General features: G+C 38.4%; 1 protein-coding gene and 1 long non-coding RNA gene across 5 annotated transcripts in view; both read left to right on the top strand.

Annotated features, from left to right (window-relative positions):
- The window catches only part of TRIM37 (tripartite motif containing 37), a 171726-nt gene that overhangs the window by 102078 nt on the left and 50483 nt on the right, over positions 1–19165 (top strand). For all 4 annotated transcript variants that reach the window (XM_070478548.1, XM_070478547.1, XM_070478550.1 and 1 more), the window contains exons 19-22: positions 3745–4053; positions 13705–13833; positions 15072–15261; positions 17627–17745. In XM_070478548.1, the coding sequence (XP_070334649.1) occupies positions 3745–4053; positions 13705–13833; positions 15072–15261; positions 17627–17745 (747 nt within the window). The remainder of the gene's footprint in view (positions 1–3744; positions 4054–13704; positions 13834–15071; positions 15262–17626; positions 17746–19165) is intronic.
- On the top strand, positions 4060–9832 carry LOC139038999 (uncharacterized). Its single transcript, XR_011492097.1, has 2 exons — positions 4060–8679; positions 9279–9832. It is a non-coding gene; the product is annotated as an uncharacterized lncRNA (long non-coding RNA).

The following is a 19165-nucleotide window of genomic DNA, read 5'->3' as shown; positions in this document are numbered from 1 at the left end:
TGACTGATTATCAGGTAATGGAGGTTTGTTTAAATCTATTTTGTATTTTCCCATTTGGGCTTCTTACTTTTTTGTCAGTTTCTGGTAATAATAAGCTAATCATGTGGGTTAATACAGGGTTTCCTATTTAAGTCCAGGTAGATGTAGGGTGGGAGATGACAGCCACAAAGGTTTTATTTAGCAAAACATTTTGAGTATTTTGTGCCGTAGGCTGCGTGTCCTAGAATGCACAGATCACTAAGATGTAATCTCAGCCTCTTAAGTTGTTCACATTCTACTTGTCTGTCTTCCTTACTGTAATATAATGTGCTCTACAAAATTAGGTAAGAATTGATTTGAAAGGAGGGGAGCATTTGGTGGGTTTAGGTGCTTGAAGAAGGAGACTTTTCTGATCTGACCTGGTAAGTTTGAGTTAGAGAGAGAGCAGAGGGAAGAGGACATGTGAAAAGCGTGAGGACAGGGCATGGCGGCAGGTCAGAGCTACAGGACTGGGGTGCACTGAGCTACCTCGAGGCAGAGGGTAAAGCCATGGAAAGTGGAGGTGGGGTCAGATAATGTCGGGCCTCTGTGCTCTACTAATATTTCCTCGGTGATTCTAAGCAGGAATGTAACATCTGATTTGGGGTTTTTTTTTATTTTATTTATTTATTTTTTTTTTGATTTGGGTTTTAAAAACTGCCGTGATACTTTGGTGGACAGCGGGTTGAGTGGCAGCCATGCTGCGCAGTGCTTTCATAGACTGGATCTCCTGAGCCTCAGGACAGCCCTGTCACAATATATATTATTATCTTCATTTTCCAAATGAATAAATGGAGTCAGAAGTTGGAAGATTTAAAGAACGTTATAGAAACTAAATGGTTGATCTGAGACCAAATCCTGGGTTTCCAAAATCTCTCCTATTAGTCCACTGTGAATGCTTTCAGCTGCAAGTAGTGAAATCATGCTAATCGTGGCTTAACTAATAGTAATAAAGGCACTTTGTTATACATATTACATCTGGAGGTTAGTGATTCCATGTGTATCAGGTATTTAAAGGCAGGACAAGGGATGGTCTCCCTGCAGTTCTCTTGCCTCTTCTGGCCTGGCGTTAAGATGACTGCCACAGTTTCAGGCATCATTTATTCACAGGAATGTCACTAGCAGGAAAGAAAAGATGGGATGTAAAAGACCTATTCTTGTGATGCTGGAGAGCAAAGTTATTAAGATCACAAAGTTATTAAGACTGGAGGCAGACTCCTTGGTTTGAATTAAGCTCCTCTACTTTTAGCTGTATCCCCAACATAATAAAATCTCCCAGTCAGAATGGAGGCTCTCTCTCCCCTCCCCCAACTTTGGCTGAAATTCTTAGTCATGTGCCCACTCTAAATGCTCCAAGAGGAATAAGCTTAGACTAGTTGTAGGCTCATACCCTCTGGGGCCAAGCAAAGGACAGCTTTCACTGCCCTGAGCAGTGCTGGCCTGCCTAACACCTAAACACAGTCTGGGTTCTGCAGGCATGGTAGAACTGGGGGAATGGCTGCGGTGTCTGCCTTTTCCCCCTCTATGGCAGTAGATTGTTGCAGTGTGTGAGCAGGGTATGAGTTAGACTGTATATTTTATATACTATGTATAACATATTTGACCACGTTTTTGGCTTGTAGGTTTTTTGTGTGTGTGTGAACATACTAAAAGCTCAGTATAGAAAATTTGAGAAAAGTGAATAAATATAAAAAAGAAAGCACAGGCAGTGTGGCAGCTTTTAAAATTTTTAGAGTTAAATGTATAATTCAGATTTGAGTAATTAAAATGTGAAGAAATAGAGAAAACAATAGAATGGGAAAGACTACAGATCTCTTCAAGAAAATTAGAGATCCCAAGGGAAAATGGTATGTAAAGATGGGCACAGATGAAGAACAGAAATGGCAAGGACCTAACAGAAGCAGAAGAGATTAAGAGAAGGTGGCAAGAATACACAGAAGAACTATACAAAAAAGTCCTTAATGATCCAGGTAACCACGATGGTGTGGTCACTGACCTAGTTTCAGACATCCTGGAACATGAAGTCAAGTGGGCCTTAGGAAGCGTTACTACAAACAAAGCTAGTGGAGGTGATGGAATTCCAGCTGAGCTATTTCAGATTCTAAAAGATGATGCTGACAAAGTGCTGCCCTCAACATGCCAGCAAATTTGGAAAACTCGGCAGAGGTCACAGGACTGCAAAAGGTCAGTTTTCATTCCAATCCCAAAGAAAGGCAATGTCAAAGAATGTTCAAACTACCATACAGTTGCACTCATTTCACATGGTAGCAAGGTAATGCTCAAAATTCTTCAAGGTAGTCTTCAACAATACATGAACCAAGAAGTTCCAGATGTGCAGGCTGGAACCAGAGATCAAAGGCAGGGGAACCAGAGATCAAATTGCCAACAACTCGATCATAGAAAAAGCAAGAGAATTCCATAAAAACATCTACTTCTGCTTCATTGAGCAGGCTAAAACCTTTCACTGTGTGGATCACAACAAACTGTGGAAAATTCTTCAAGAGATAGGTATACCAGGTTATCTTACCCGCCTTCTGAGAAACCTGTATGCAGGTCAAGAAGCAACAGTGAGAACGGGACATGGAACAACAGACTGGTTCCAAATTGGGAAAGAGTGTCAAGGCTGTATATTGTCACCCTGCTTATTTAACTTATGTGCAGAGTATTTCATGCACATTGCCAGACTGGATGACTCACATGCTGGACTCAAGATTGCTGGGAGAAATATCAGTAACTATGAATATGCAGATGATACCACTCTAATGGCAGAAAGTGAAGAGGAACTAAAGAGCCTCTTGATGAGGATGATAGAAAAGAGTGAAAAAGCCGGCTTAAAACTAAAGATTAAAAAAACTAAGATCGTGGCATCCGATTCCATCACTTCATGGCAAATAGATGGGCAAAAAGTGGTAACAGATTTTATTTTCTTGGGCTTCAAAATCAGTACAAACAGTGACTACAGCCATGAAATTAAAAGACGCTCCTTGGAAGTAAAGCTTTGCCAAATCTAGACAGCGTATTTAGAAAACAAAGACATCACTTTGCCAACAAAGGTATGTGTAGTCAAAGCTATGGTTTTTCTAGTAGTCATATACGGATGTGAGAGTGGGACCATCAAGAAGGCTGAGCACTGAAGAATTGATGCTTTTGAACTGTGGTGTGGGAGAAGACTCCTGAGAGTCCCTTGGACTACGAGGAGATCCAACCAGTCAATCCTACAGGAAATCAACCCTTAAATATTCATTGGAAGGACTGATGCTGAAGCTGAAGATCCAATACTTTGGCACCTAATTGGAAGACCTGACTCATTGGAAAAGATCCTGATACTGGGAAAGATTGAAGGTGGGAGGAGAAGGGGACAGCAGAGGATGAGATGGTTGGATGGCATCACCAACTCAATGGACATGAGTTTGAGTAAACTCTGGGAGTTGGTGATGGCCAGGGAGGCCTGGCGTACTGCAGTCCATGGGGTCACAAAGAGCTGGACAAGACTGAATGACTGAACAACAAATAAATGTGACCCAGATTTTAACTTTGTAGGTGTGACTAGAGTTAGGATACTTGTATCTGTTTTCATTAATTGAATTTAATGCATGCTTTTATTGTTGGTACCACCTAAAGAGCTTTAGGTTACTTGCACCTCAAATTTGCCTATATTCACAGTACAGAATGGTTTCATGAATGTTGAGGTCTATGTTAACATGACTTGTTACTTTCTCTCTGCAGCATCGTATTCTCGAAAAGATAAAGACCAACGGAAGCAGCAGGCAATGTGGCGAGTTCCCTCTGATTTAAAGATGCTAAAAAGACTCAAAACTCAAATGGCTGAAGTTCGATGTATGAAAACTGATGTAAAGAACACACTTTCAGAAATAAAAAGCAACAATGCTGCTTCTGGAGACATGCCTACAAGCCTCCTTTCTGCTGACCAGGCAGCTCTGGCCGCATGTGGGACTGAAAACTCCAGCAGATTACAGGAATTGGGAATGGAGCTCTTGGCAAAGTCATCAGTTGCCAGTTGTTACATACGAAACTGTAAGTGAAAAAGATCCTCTTAGTTTTATTTCTCCATGTGTCTTTTGGGAAGCTCGGGGAGAGTATATTTTCAGAATCAGTTCAGTTCAGTTCAGTCGCTTAGTCGTGTCCAACTCTTTGCGACCCCTTGAATCGCAGCACGCCACGCCACCCTGTCCATCACCAACTCCCAGAGTTTACTCAAACCCATGTCCATCGAGTTGGTGATGCCATCCAACCATCTCATCCTCTGTTGTCCCCTTCTCCTCCTGCCCCCAATCCCTCCCGGCAACAGGGTCTTTTCCAATGAGTCAACTGTTCGCATGCGGTAGCCAAAGTACAGAATAATAATATTTAAATATCTCCCTCAGTGTTAATTAGGACTACAAATACATACAGCTTTTTCTCCCATCCAAAACTGACTTTGTGTATTTTCTGCTACATAACAGAGTTAACATTTCTTGATTGCTTATTCTGTACTGGGCAACAAATAAGACCGAATCTTTACTCTCATGAATCCTGCATTCATTACTCGTGTGATAGGAATTGGACATTAAAATGTGTAGACAGGTAAAGATTGTTTCAGTAGATAAAAAGTCCTTTGAAGCCCACAGCAGAGGACTGGGTGGGCAGAGTGAGGAGTGGGCTGTCCAGTCAGGGCCGTCAGCAAGCCCCTCAGGAGGTGAGCGTCGAGCTGACATCTGAAGGTGGAGGAGTGGGAGCCTGGCGGAGGTCTGGGGGGAGCGCTCCTCACGTAAACAGACGGAAAATGCAAAGCCACGTGTACAGGATTCACTCTGCATGTCTGAAGGCTGAACATGGTGAACTGAGGAGAAGTGAGAGCAGCAGGAGGTACGTCAGAGAGAAAGGATCTAGATCAGGCACAGGCTCAGTCGCTCAGTTGTGTCTTGACACTTTTGCGACCCCGTGGACTGAACCCCTCCAGGCTCCTCTGTGGGATTTCCCAGGCAAGAATACTGGAGTGGGTTGCCGTTTCCTTCTCTGTTAGATCACATAGGGTCTTATAAGACCTCAGTAAGCAGTTTGAGTTTTATTCTGATTTTGGCGGGAAGTCTCTAGACAATAAAAATCAGAGGGGAGTTTATGATCTGATATACTTGTAAAACAAAGATTGCTTTGTTGTGTGGAGAAGGGTCTGAAAAGGATGAGAGTGGAGGTTGTGAGGCCAGTTCACAGCCTATAACAACAGCTTGTATGAGACACTGTGACATTCCGGAGTTTCTGCACTGGACTTACTCAGAGTCTAGCAGCCTTTCTTTACTGAGGTTCCAGTCTCCACCTTCATAACTGCCCCATCATAACTAGTACCACTCTAGATACACAGGAGAGAAGTTCATCTGTTACATACAGTGGATATTTTAAACCATGAGGGCTCAGTTCTTTGCCACAAACCTGGTAAGAAAGGGTTTAGGAAAAGAGAAAAACTAAGAATGGTGTTTAACTGTTTGGTCTAAGCAACTTAGTGACTGCTGGTATCATTAATTGAGATGCAAGTTAAATAGGAAGAAGCAGGTGTGGGGATGGTGGGACATAGGGGCATCATGTCAGGAATTTTTTTTAAAAACATGTTTGGTTTGAGATGTCTGCTAGATCTAGTAAAATATCTCACAGGCAGTTGAATGCTTTCATAAATCTGAAGCATATGAGGGTAAAGCATATATAAGCAGTTGAGAGTCAGCAGTGTCAGATGTTGTTTAAAACCAGGGATCAAGTATGAAGGGAGTTTAAATGGAAAAGAGAAGTTTTGGTTCTGGCACTTACACATTTAAAGGCCTGTTAGGGAATCTAGCTAAGGAAGTTGAAAGAGCAGTCATTAAGGTAGAGAACAACAGAAGAAATGAAATCTCAAAAAAATATTTTTTTTTTAATGCATCTGAAAAAAGGTGGAGTGGTTGTCTATCGTTGAGAGGCATCAAGATGAAGGGTGGATGGGCCTTTTTGGAACCATTCCCATGGAGGGGTAGAGAAGAAGCGAATGAGGTGGGAAACCAGAGCATGACTGCTCGGCTCCTTCGAGAAGCGTCACAGTAAATTGGGTGGTTCCTGGAGGGGTGGTGGAATCAGGCAGGAGTTTGACATCTGTGTCTTGTTTTCCTTTTCTTAAACATATCTGCTTTTTTTTAACCTGGGTTTTTTCTGGTGGTAAAATATATATACATTAATAACATAAAGTTTATCAACTTTTTTTTTTTGGGAGAAAAAAAAAGTCCTTTATTTTTATCATTTTTCTCTCCTTTTTTCTTCTAGTTTTATTGAGATGTAATTAACCTACAGAACTGTATAAATTTAAGGTGCATAGAACAATGATTTGGCTTACATACATCAAGAAGTGATTACCACGATGAGTTTAGTGAACATCCATCCTCTCATATATACAAAATTTTAAAAATGTTTTTTTCTTGTGAAAATACTTTTAGGATTTATTCTGTTGACAGTTTTCATATATGTATCTTAGTTATTTTTAGCTGTATAATTCAGTGGCATTAAATACATTTATGCTGTTGTGCAACTATAACCACCATTCATCTCAACTTTTTCATCATCCCAAACTGAAATTTTATATACTTTGAGTAGTAACTCGGTGTTCCTGGTTTCCAGTACTCGCTGGTAACCACTATTATACTTTGTTTCTATAAACTTGATTATTCTAGATGTCTCATATAAGTGGAATCATACAGTATTTGTCTTTTTGTGTCTGACTTATTTCACTTCAGCATAATTTCTTCAGTCTTCATATTGTAGCAGGTGTCAGAATTTCATTTCTTTTTAAAGCTGAGTAATACTGCCTTTTAGGTGTTTATATACTATAGTATGTTTATCCATTCATCTCTTGATGGACATTTGGATTTTTTCCACTTTTTGGCTATTATGAATAATGCAGATATGAACATGTATGTGCAGCATCTGTTCCGATATCTGCTTTCATTTTTTTGGAGGGTATATACCTAGAATGTGATTGCTGATTCATATGGTAATTCTGTGTTTAATTAAAAAAGAAATTATTTCAATCATGATAAATTTTACCATATTTTATTAAAATTTACTATCTTAACCTTTTTAAGTGTAGTTGTCAATGGCATTGAATATTACATGCACATTGTTGTGCTACCAATGCCAACAGCCACCCACAGAACGAACTTTCTATCGTGTGAAACTGTCTCCATACCTATTAAACGATTGCTGTCTCTTCTTTCTCTCTTGATCTCCTGGCAGCCACCATTTTGCTTTCCGTCTATGAATTTGATTACTATGGGTACCTCGTATAAGTGGAAACTTAATAATGTGTGGTTGGCTTATTTCACTTAGTATAAGCTTCTCAAGGTTCATCCATGTTCTAGCGTATGTCAACATTTTCTTCTCTTTTATGAATGCATAATATTCCAGTGTGCATTCATTTTGATGGATACTTATGTTAACCATGTGTGTGAGGGTTTACTTCTGAGCTTTCCATATGTGCGTTTATTAAAATGAGATATATTAATGCTGGATACTGGTGGCAGTAATATAGTAGAGATGAATAGGATGGGGTAATTGCCAAATACATAGAATTCTTTTGAATAGAGGTGATAATTTAGTAGAAAAATGAGTAAAGGTTATGATTAAGTTATTAAGGTAAGAAGAAATACCACAGGACAATAAATGTATTAAAAGATACTCAACCTTATCTAGTTGTCAAGGAAATGACAATTTTAAACCAAAAGAAGTAAAGCTTTTTGGATGGACTTTTGAAAAAAACTCTTTGTTATATATTTCTTCAGATACTTCCTTTGTTGTCAGTTGTTTTTGTTTTCTGCTAAACAGTAAGTTTTAAATTTTTTATTTTCAACATCTATTAATAGTATTCATTCTTTGAGGGTTTAATGTTTTTATTTGGAAGGCCTTTTCAGCTCTAAAATAACACTTAACTTCCTTGGTTCTGTTTTTGTCTTTTAACTTTTTTACATTTAGTTCATTATTTCATATGTAACTTGTTTTCCATGACAGTGTGTAAATTCCGTGATCACCATGCTCAACCCACCCACGAAAATGAAACATGTTTTTTGAAGAGTCTCTTCTGTTCAACAAAATGAAATTCATTTTTTATATTATAGACCAAATTCTCATACTTACATAGTTCTGGTTTTAAATTCATTCATACAGTTGGGACTAGGTGAAATTACCAATGGGACACTTTTTTAAAACATACAAAACAGCAGTTTGGTATTGTTAAGCTAAATGTTTGTTCCATTGTCTACCAGACCCACATTCCTTGTTGTTAACCATTATAGTTTTATAGTTTATCATACTGTGATAGGTTTGCCTTCATTTGTTTTCAAAATGCCTTTGATGGTTCTTACATGTTTACTTTTCCAGAAAAACATTTTGACTGGAATTATGTTACATTTAATGCATTAATTAACTTTTAATTTGAGGAATTGACATCTTTTAGGTATTAAAGCATTCAAATTGAGTAATGTGGTGTTTCCATTTATTCAAGTCATTCCTGGTGGCTCAGATGGTAAAGCGTCCACCTGCAGTACAGGAGACCCGGGTTCGATCCCTGGGTCGGGAAGATCCCCTGGAGAGAGGAATGGCTGCCCACTCCAGTGTTCTTCCCTGGAGAATTCCATTTTTCAGAGGAACCTGGTGGGTTACAGTCCAGGGGGTAACAGAGTTGGACACAACTGAGTGACTAACAGTAATTTTCTGTTATAGACATATTTCTTCAGAGTTTTAGTTTTCTTCATATAAGTTCTGTATATGTCTTGTTAATTTCTAGATATATTATAATTTAGGTTTCTATTGTGATAGGATCTCTTTTTCCTTCTATAATATTTTCTTTGTTGGTTATTGATGTATATAGGAAGACTGTTGGTTTTAATATGTTTATTTTGTGTTTAGCCCACTTAGTTTTTTTTTAAGTCTAAGTTTTTTAGTCAATTATATTGAATTTACTAAGTATATAGTCCTATCATCAGCAAAAGTCATAGCTTATCCACTCCTTTCCTGCTTATTTACTTTTCATAGTGTATTGTTTAGGCTGGGACCTTGGAATGATGTTAACTTATAGCAATTAGAGAATTTTTGTAATGTTTTAAACTCTATTTAGGAATTCCTTAGTTTTTATGTCATTAAGTTCAAATTTTGCTATATGTTTCAAAAGGTAGTTTTTATAGAGTTGAAAAAGATACTCTTTTTCCTAACTGCAATAATGGCTAACATTTACAAAGTGTTTATTATTCCAGATACTATTCTAAGCCTTCAAGCCACTACACCTTCCTGAGGGAACTCAGAATGGGAGAGTCTTAAAGGAACTGTGGATGAGAAAGAGCAGGATACTGGCCCTAGATTGCTGAGTGAAGTGAAAGTGAAAGTTGCTCAGCTGTGTCCGACTCTTTGCAACCCCATGAACTATTCAGTCCATGGAATCCTCCAGGCCAGAATACTGGAGTGGGTAGTGTATCCCTTCTCCAGTGGATCTTCCTGACGCAGGAATCGAACCAGGGTCTCCTGCATTGCAGGTGGATTCTTTACCAACTGAGCTACTGGGAAGCCCTTAGATTTCTGAAGTGCATATTAAAGGAATGATTTCAGTGAGCTCAGACTCTTGCATCTTCCCATGTGTCGAAAAGTGCTGAATTCATTAACTTGTGATATCTTGTGTTTTTTAATTAACTGTCATCTTTTGATGTTCCAGTTACGCAAAAACCCTTATATTTTTCCCCCCTTGACTCTTCAGAGTAATCCCTCAGAAGTCCTCAGAAACTCTGCCAAATAAAACAGAATTCTCAACTTTTAAGGTTGTACATTGTTTTCAGTCAACACTACCTACTAAGGGTTTTTCTAAGTCAAGAAGTTGTATAGAATGATATAAAATGCTTGTTTGTCAGCTGTCAAAATAATCATATTTTGCCCTTTTACTTTGTGAACACAGAAAATTACGTTATTTAATACTGACCATTCCTGGACTTCTAGAATGAGTCTTTCTACTTGGTTGTGGTTTGTAATTTTTTAGTATATGGTTGACTCTGAGCAACAAGGGTTTGCACTATATGGTCCTATCCACAGATTGTTTTCAGTAAATCCACAGTTGGTTGAGTCTTTGGATGCTGAATTACTGATAGGAGGACTGATTATAAAGTTACCCCTTGTTCTTTGCACATGTGGGATCTTAGTTCTTCTTCAACCAAGGATCAAACCTGTGCTCCCTGCAGTGGAAATGGGGAATCTTAACCACTGGACCACCAGGAAGTCCCACCTAATTCTTAGGATTCTTGAATATGTAGTAAATAAGTAAAATTGAGCTATAGTTTCATTTTTCTGTCATTAACATATTTTAGTTGTGATTTTATGCCAATCTCATAGAAAAGATTCAGAAGCCTTTGTTCTTTTCTTTGCTGAGAAATTATTTTAACATGACATCTGTTTGTTAAAAATGTAATGAAATTCATCTATAAAACTATTGAGTAATTCTTTTGGGAATAAAACTTTTAACAGCCTTTTTCATTTCTGTTTGTTTACTGGTGTCCTCATATTTCTTCTGCTTCTTATATCAATTTTCATAATTAATTTCCCTAGCAAATTCATTTTATTAGATAAATGTACTGGGATAAAGTCACTCTGTTCCTTTAAATTTTAAAAACACCTTCTGCATATGGGATGTTAACTTTGTTATATCATTGCTTATTTGTGTTTTCTTATTTTTTCCCTTGACTTGACTTGCTAGAAGCTTGTCCATTTTATTCATCTTTTCAGAGACCCAGTTCTTAGATTTATTTCATCATCTTCTCGTTGTTCAGTCACTCAGTCATGTCTGAGTCTTTGTGACCCCATGGACTGTAGAACGCCAGGCTTCCCTGTCCTTCACCATCTCCCGAAGCTTGCTCAAACTCATGTCCATCGAGTTGGTGATGCCATCCAACCATCTCATCGTCTCTCATCCCCTTCTCCTCCTGCCTCCAATCTTTCCCAGCATCAGGGTCTTTTCAGATGAGTCAGTTCTTCACATCAGATGGCCAAAGTATTGGAGCTTCAGCTTTAGCATCAGTCCTTCCAATGAATATTCAGAATTGATATCCTTTAGGATTGACTGGTTGGATCTCCTTGCAGTCGGAGGGACTCTCAAGAGTCTCCTCCAATACCACAGTTCAAAAACATCAATTTTTCGGCACTCAGCTTTCTTTATTATCCAGCTCTCACATCCATACATGACTACTGGAAAAACCTCTTTGCTGTGACTATACGGACCTTGTTCGGCAAAGTAATGCCTCTGCTTTTTAATATACTTTCTAGGTTGGTCATAACTTTTCTTCCAAGGAGCAAACGTCTTTTAATTTCATGGCTACAGTCACCATCTGCAGGCATTTTGGAGTCCAGGAAAACAAAAGTCTGTCACTGTTTCCGTTGTTTCCCCATCTACTTGCTAGGAAGTGATAAGACCGGATGCCATGATATTAGTGTTTTGAATGTTGAGTTTTAAGCCAACTTTTTCACTCTCCTCTTTGACTTTCATCAAGAGGCTCTTTAGTTCCTCTTCGCTTTCTGTCTTGAGAGTGGTGTCTGTCTTTTTATTATGTTAATTTTTGCCTTCACTTCTGTTAATGCATCTCTTCATTTTCTTTTCTTAACTGATAGTTCATGTTTACTTTGCAGTGAAGAAATTGGTCATAATTTTTTCTCACAGCATCTTCCCCCCCCAATGTACAGTTCATCAGTTTTTATTATATTTTTAAGTTTTGTGACATTCACCATTATCCAAGTCTAGGACATTTTCATCATTCCCCTTATTATTGAACTTAGGTTTGGCTGCTCACTGCTTAAAAGCCAATAATTTGAGGGGCAAGTGTCAGTAGAAAGAAAATATGGCTTTAACCAGAAAAACCAGCAGTTTGAGGAGTTGGTGGACTTGTGTCCAAAGACCAAGTCCAAGGCGTGTGCTCAGCTGTGACAGTTTTTTTAAAGGGAAAAATATGGGTGTTGGGAGGAGAATCTCAGTATATTGAGGCAGGAGGTTGGGTTCTGCATCATTCTCACAGCATGCAGATTGGCTGCCTCTCTCTTCAGATTTATCAATATCTTTCCCAAGTGATCGAAGATTGCTTGGGGACGCCATTGAAAGTAGCTTGCTTTAGTCACTCAGTCGACTCTCTGCTACCCCATGGACTGTAGTCCACCAGGCTCCTCTGTCCATGGGGATTCTCCAGGCAGGAATACTGCCCTTGCCCTCCTCTAGGGATTGGAAATAGAGAGCTAGTCAGTTTTTTCAACTGCTTAATTCTTTGTTCTTCTTTTTATCTAGGAAAAGAATCAGCAAGACAAGGTATGCATTCAGGAGAGGAAAAGTCAGAAGTTGGATTAAATTGCCTCATGATCTCATTCCTATAATTAGGTTAGAGGTTGTGGTGATGGTTTAGTTGCTAAGTCGTGTCTGACTCTTGCAGTACCATGGACTGCAGCCCACCAGACTCCTCTGTCCATGGGATTCTCCAGGCAAGAATACTGGAGTGGGTTGCCATTTCCTTCTCCAGGGGATCTTCCTGACCCAGGGATTGAACCCAGGTCTCCCACACTGCAGGCAGATTCTTTACTATCTGAGCCACCGGGGAAGCCAACTTCCTGGTATAAATGGGCTTCCGTGGTGGCTCAGAATACTTGAATACTGTAGTTTCACAGCAGAGTTGTGAAATTGTATAAGTGAGTCCTCAATTCAAGATTGCTTTGACATATTCTGGATCTTTTTCATTTTTCTCTGAGTTTTAGGATCAGCTTGTCAATATCTGCAACATCAACCACGAAAAGACAGCTGAAATTTTTATAGGGATTGTGTTGAATCTGTATTGTAGATCAAGTTTGGGAATAATGCTATGTTAGCAGTATTGAGTCTTCCAGTTAATGAACACAGTATTTTCCCTCATTTCTTTATTTTTTTTCAACAATGTGTGATAGTTTTCCACGTTCAGGTCTTGCATTTCTTTGTTAAAATTTTCCCTATTTTATTCTATTTGATGCTGTTGTTAATGGAATTGTTTTCTTAATTTCGTTTTCAGATTATTCTTTACTGCTGTATAAAAAGTCAGTTGGTTATTGATCTTATATCCTGCTATCTTATTGAACCTGTTCATTACCTTTTAATGCATCTCTTCTGCTTTCTTCTTTTTTTCCATCTTCTTGAGTCTATGCATGTTAGGTCCTTTAGTTTCAGGTTGTTTTCTTTTAATTCATTTTAAGGCTATACATTTTCCTCTAATTACTGTTTTAGCCACAGACATCTTAAAGTATTATAATTGTGGTTTGTTTCTAATTCAGCATTCATTTATTTTTAACCCAATAATGTTTGTTTCCAAGTGCTTTGATCGTTATTGTTTTGTTCTTGGTACTTGGTTTAATAGAATTGAGATTGGAGTTCGTTTGGAATTTAAACTGATACGATTTTTCTTTTGGAGTTCATTGATAATTTTCTACTTTTGTAAGAACACAAGCAATGAAATAGGAATGTTTTTGACATAAAACCCCAAATAAACCAATTGGGACCAGAGTGTTCTGTTTATCTTTGGACACAGTAGATGGGAATTCCTTCCATTTATGGTAAGATAAAACCTTTCTCTGGTTGCCTAGGTAGTAAGTTTTGTGTCATTTTATCATAATCAGAAATGTTTTAAAATGTCTTTGCAGCCACAAATAAGAAGAGTCATTCGCCCAAGCCTGCTCGGTCCAGTATAGCAGGTAGTCTGTCTCTTCGAAGAGCAGTAGACTCTGGGGAAAATAGCTGTTCCAAGGGAGACTGCCAGACTCTATCTGAAGGTAAGTTTGGAGAGTTCAAAACGTAACTTTGGTAGATAGATGTCTGTTGAAACTGATCTTATAGTATAGCTGCTTTATTTTTTTTTTTTTCCATTTATTTTTATTAGTTGGAGGCTAATTACTTTACATCATTACAGTAGTTTTTGTCATACATTGAAATGAATTAGCCATGGATTTACATGTATTCCCCATCCCAGTCCCCCCTCCCACCTCCCTCTCCACCCGATCCCTCTGGGTCTTCCCAGTGCACCAGGCCTGAGCACTTGTCTCATGCACCCAACCTGGGCTGGTGATCTGTTTCACCCTAGATAATATACATGTTTCAATGCTGTTCTCTTGAAACATCCCACCCTCGCCTTCTCCCAGAGTCCACAAGTCTGTTCTATACATCTGAGTCTCTTTTTCTGTTTTGCATATAGGGTTATCGTTACCATCTTTCTAAAGTCCATATATATGTGTTAGTATATTGTAATGGTCTTTATCTTTCTGGCTTACTTCGCCCTGTATAATGGGCTCCAGTTTCATCCATCTCATTAGAACTGATTCAAATGAATTCTTTTTAATGGCTGAGTAATATTCCATGGTGTATATGTACCACAGCTTCCTCATCCATTCGTCTGCTGATGGGCATCTGGGTTGCTTCCATGTCCTGGCTATTATAAACAGTGCTGCGATGAACATTGGGGTGCACGTGTCTCTTTCAGATCTGGTTTCCTCGGTGTGTATGCCCAGAAGTGGGATTGCTGGGTCATATGGCAGTTCTATTTCCAGGTATAGCTGCTTTAAAGGCACCAAAAATGCTGAAACTCAGGTTGAAAATTCCTTGATCACATAACAGAACAGACCCATCAGTAAGAAAGTGCAGCCATCAGACTTCATATTCTGGACTCCTGAGTTTTAAATACCTGACATCAAAAAGACTGGGAAACATTTAAGAATTTCTTGAGTTTTCCTGCAGTTTAAAAATTTATGTATAATGAGATCTCCTGAGTGAAGACTGCAGTGTGGGACACCAGGGTTCGATCTCTGGGTCGGTAAGATTCCCTGGAGAAGGAAATGGTAACCCTCTCCAGTACTCTTGCCTGGAGAATTCATGGACAGAGGAGCCTGGTGGGCTGCAGTCCATGGTACTGCAAGAGTCAGACACGACTTAGCGACTAACACACTGTAAGTGGAAACTGGAGAGAGAACTGTTTTTTGTTTGCCTGCCTTCTGAATATACCCTTCCTTTTTTGTAGTCTCCCCAGGAAGCTCTCAGTCTGGGAGCAGGCACAGTTCTCCCCGAGCCTTGACCCATGTCAGTATCAGTGACATTCTGCCGAAATCTGAAGATCGGCAGTGTCAAGCTTTGGATTCAGATGCTGTTTTGGTTGCAGTTTTCAATGGTGTACCTGTTGTTGAAAAAAGAAGAAAAATGGTCACCTTGGGGTAAATGAAGTTCTTTTGTTTATATAATAGAATAATAGCTAATAGCTTTGGTTGGCACTTTTAAATCTACAATGTAATAAAGTAAATTTCTACTATGTTAATTTTTTAGCAGATTATTTATTTATTGTATTAAAAAGGAACTTTTAAAGTATCAGAGATCTTCCTTTTTTCTTAAACTGAATGAGATAGTAGCAGAAGTTCAGTTTGAGTAAGTTAGAACTCCTTTTCACTGAAGTTAGGATAATAATGTTGTATAACCTTGTGTGACCTCTTTATTGTGAGGTTCTGTGTCACCTTTCTTCCCCATCTGTCCCATGCTTTTCACACACATTTGTGCTGGACTTTATTGTGGCTTTACATGAATTTGGGTGGAACAGAGACCTTTTAACAATTTAATTTTACCACTGCTTTTCTGCTTTCATCTTACCATTTTTTCTTTTATGAAAGTGTCTTCAAAATACATAGTTGGAATTTCCCGAAAAGGTATATATACATGGTCATTAGTACCTTTATTTCTCTCCCAGGAAACACGAACTCAAATCCCAGTCATGTCAGTTAAACTTCCATCTGCCTAAGAGAGTAAATGTGGAGTGTATTGTCTGTGAATGTGCAGATGAGCCTTTAGTGTCCATCTGCTGATCTATTTTATGGCTATTAAGTATCACTTCTAATTTTAAACAGTGGAATAGTTTTACCTTGGAGACTTTGAAAAGAACTTTGAATTAAATTTAGAGAAAGATTAATATCCCTTAAGTTTACTTTGTTTCATAGAGTTTTTAGATCTGAATAATTACCAAATCTAAAAGGACAGCTGGTGGCTTTGTTTTCTGCTTTAGTGCAGGTTTAAGCAGAGAGAACATGTGATAATCACTGGAGATTGTCTTGTCCTTCCCACTTCCTAGTCTGGTTTTACACAGGTTCCTTTTAAGATGAAAGCTGTAACTAGCTTTTATATTTTGTTACAGAGGTTTATATCTGCCTTTAGTCATAAAGATTAAATGTGTACGAATGTATAGTTTTTGTAGACTGTAAAATCCTTTATAATTGTGTAAAGCTCATAGCTGTAACCCTCATTTTATGGTTAATTATACTGCCAGCCTGGCTCATGTGATGTTTTCCATCTTGTGTCTTTTTTTCCTTGCCTGATTTAAGGTAACATAAGCAAAAATTTTAAATACTAATAATAAATGGTTCAAAATGGAAGTTAAAAAAAGAATATTAAGTTTTCCCATCTGCTTTGTTTTCCAACCCCCTGCCCACACACATTCCTGCTGTTTTTGATTTTTTATATATGCTGTGTCTTCTCAGTTTTCATGCATATTTAAATAACTGCAACCATATAGTTTTCTTCTAATAAAAATGGTACACCTTATTTTCTCATTCAGTATACCTTAAAAGTCTTTCCATATAGGTGAGAACATGTTGTTATTATTTTTTTTTCTTGGTAGCGATATTTTTTATCATTTTATCTACACAGTACTTTACTGTTTAACAGAATACTGAAAATATAGTCCAACATCCCAGTTTTAAGTGCAATAATCAGAACCACCATTGTATTTAGCAAGTGAGAGTGAAAGTGAAAAGTCACTCAGTCGTGTCTGACTCTTTGCGACCCCATGGACTGTAGCCCACCAGGCTCCTCCATCCATGGAATTTTCTAGGCGAGAGTACTGGAGTGGGTTGCCATTTCCTTCTCCATATTTTAGTTGTTTTTAAATGAAGGCTCATTGTTTCATTATTGTGTTAGTTTCTACCAAACATCAATGTGAATCAGCCACAGGTTCACCCATGTCCCCTCCCACATCCCACATCCCCCCCATCCCGTCCATCTAGGTTGTTACTGAGCCCCAGTTTGAGTTCCCTGAGGCATACAGCAGATTCCCGTTGGCTGTCTCTCTTATATATGTTAATGTTCGTTTCCATGTTCCTCTCTCCATTGTCCCACCCTTTCCCTCCTCCCCCGCCAGCCAGGTCCAGAATTCAGTTCTCTTATGTCTGTGTTGGTAAGGACGTATTATTTAGGATTTCCATTTCTGTTTTTAAATTGGAATTCTTGAGATAATTGTAGATTCACATGCAATTATAAGAAAGGATAGAGAGAGCCTGTGTACCTTACATAGTTTCCCCTAATGATAACATTTTGCAAAATGCTGACATTTTGTCACAGCCAGGATATTGACATTGATGCAAGCTACCACTTTATAACCTTTCATTGTAAGTGAATCTTTTAAAAGTAAAACTTGAAATTTAGTATTAAACTCTGGTGTTCCATACGCTATTAGTTTGCTCAGAAGGAAGGAAATCTAGATTATCATATCACTGACTAGTTATACAAAAATATAAGGTCATTTTCTCCCTCTTTGAGGACTAATGCTAAAGGAAGTCATCTGGAAGAAATGCAAATGACTGATGTGGAAAATAACTCAGAAACTGGGGAGTTACAACCTGTTCTACCTGAAGGAGCTTCAGCTGCCCCAGAGGACGGTAAGGCATGAGAAAGTCGTAACTGGAGGGAAATGGAATAATCATCTCTTTTTGGTAGTGGTGAGGAGTAGTTGGTTTAATAAAACAGTTACTGAGGCTTTACCTACTATTTGACATGCTTCATCTGAAAATAGCATTCATTGTGCCACTGAGTTTGATTCACTAGGACATGAATTACAGGGGAAGGCAAAATAGTTGACTACGTAAAAGGATATATCTTACTAGAAGGGGCAGTTTCGAGGGGAATATCTGCAGATACTTCATTTGCTCATTCATTAAATGTGTTATGCTACCTACATGAGGAGGCATTGAAGTTTTTCTAGATATGAAAGATGACATTGGATATGTTCTGTGTCTTATGGGAAAAACATGCTTTGTCTTTTTAAGTCAGTCTTGATAATTGTTTGTAGGTTGCTTTGCTCTTTTAGAAGAATTGCAAACTTTAAGCACTTGAAAATTCCTTTATGGTAACTGACTTCTGTTCTGCCAGTTCATTCTCAGTTACATTTCTAATATTCATTTACAACTTCTTTCAGGTTCATTATTCTTTATCTTAAAGCATAGAAGACTTTGTAATTTTGAGTTAACAGATGGTGCTTGAAACAAGGCTGTGTGTGTTGCCCTTGCTTGTCCTTTGTATGTGAGCAGAAAAGCATGTCAACTTTATTAATGATATTTGACATTGAAATTTTTTTCATTTCTCTGTGAAACCGCCATGTACAACCTCTGCATTCATTTGAATTTCAATGATTGATGAATTGTAGCTCAGAGCATATGATAAAAGGTGCCAGCATCTACCTCTGACTGCCCTGTGAGAGAGTGTGTGGGTGTTAGCATTTTCAGGTTTTTCAGTTTTAAAGAACACTAATCATTTTGGTCTTCTATCTTGGTGCTCCTGTGGTAGGCAGCATTATTTCAGTAGAAGAGATTAAATAGAAAGGATTTTTAGAGTGAAGTGTTGATTTGAAAACAAAAGGAAAAATATATTATGTTGATCTTTATAGAAAGGACCTATAGTGATTTGCTAGTAGGGATTAGCTAGTTTCCATGTGTTTATACATAGTGGTTATAAATTGTGATGACTTAAATTGTTAACAGCATATCCTTTAATTATAGGCTCTTGTTTATGCAGCATTTGTGAAATGCTTCTAATTTGTCTGGCATTGTTCTGATGCTGGTGATAAAGTAATTCCTGAACTTACTGCTGAGTTCACGGTTTCTCTGCCTTGATGCCATTGACATTTTGAAATAGGGGATTCTTTGTATTCGGGGCCTGCCATTTGCATTCTAGTCTCTTCAGCAGCTTTCTTGGCTTTTAACCACTGGGTAGCAGTAGTACCTCCCCTGAATTACAGTAGCCAGTGTCTCCAGGCATTGCCACATGTCCCCTGCGAGGCAGAATCTCCCCCAGCTGAGAACC

This window comes from Odocoileus virginianus, chromosome 17 (genome assembly GCF_023699985.2).
Source record: "Odocoileus virginianus isolate 20LAN1187 ecotype Illinois chromosome 17, Ovbor_1.2, whole genome shotgun sequence".
NCBI classification, from domain to species: domain Eukaryota; kingdom Metazoa; phylum Chordata; class Mammalia; order Artiodactyla; family Cervidae; genus Odocoileus; species Odocoileus virginianus.
The sequence above is the reverse complement of the archived record's forward strand: the minus strand, read 5'-3'. Positions and strand labels throughout refer to the sequence as shown.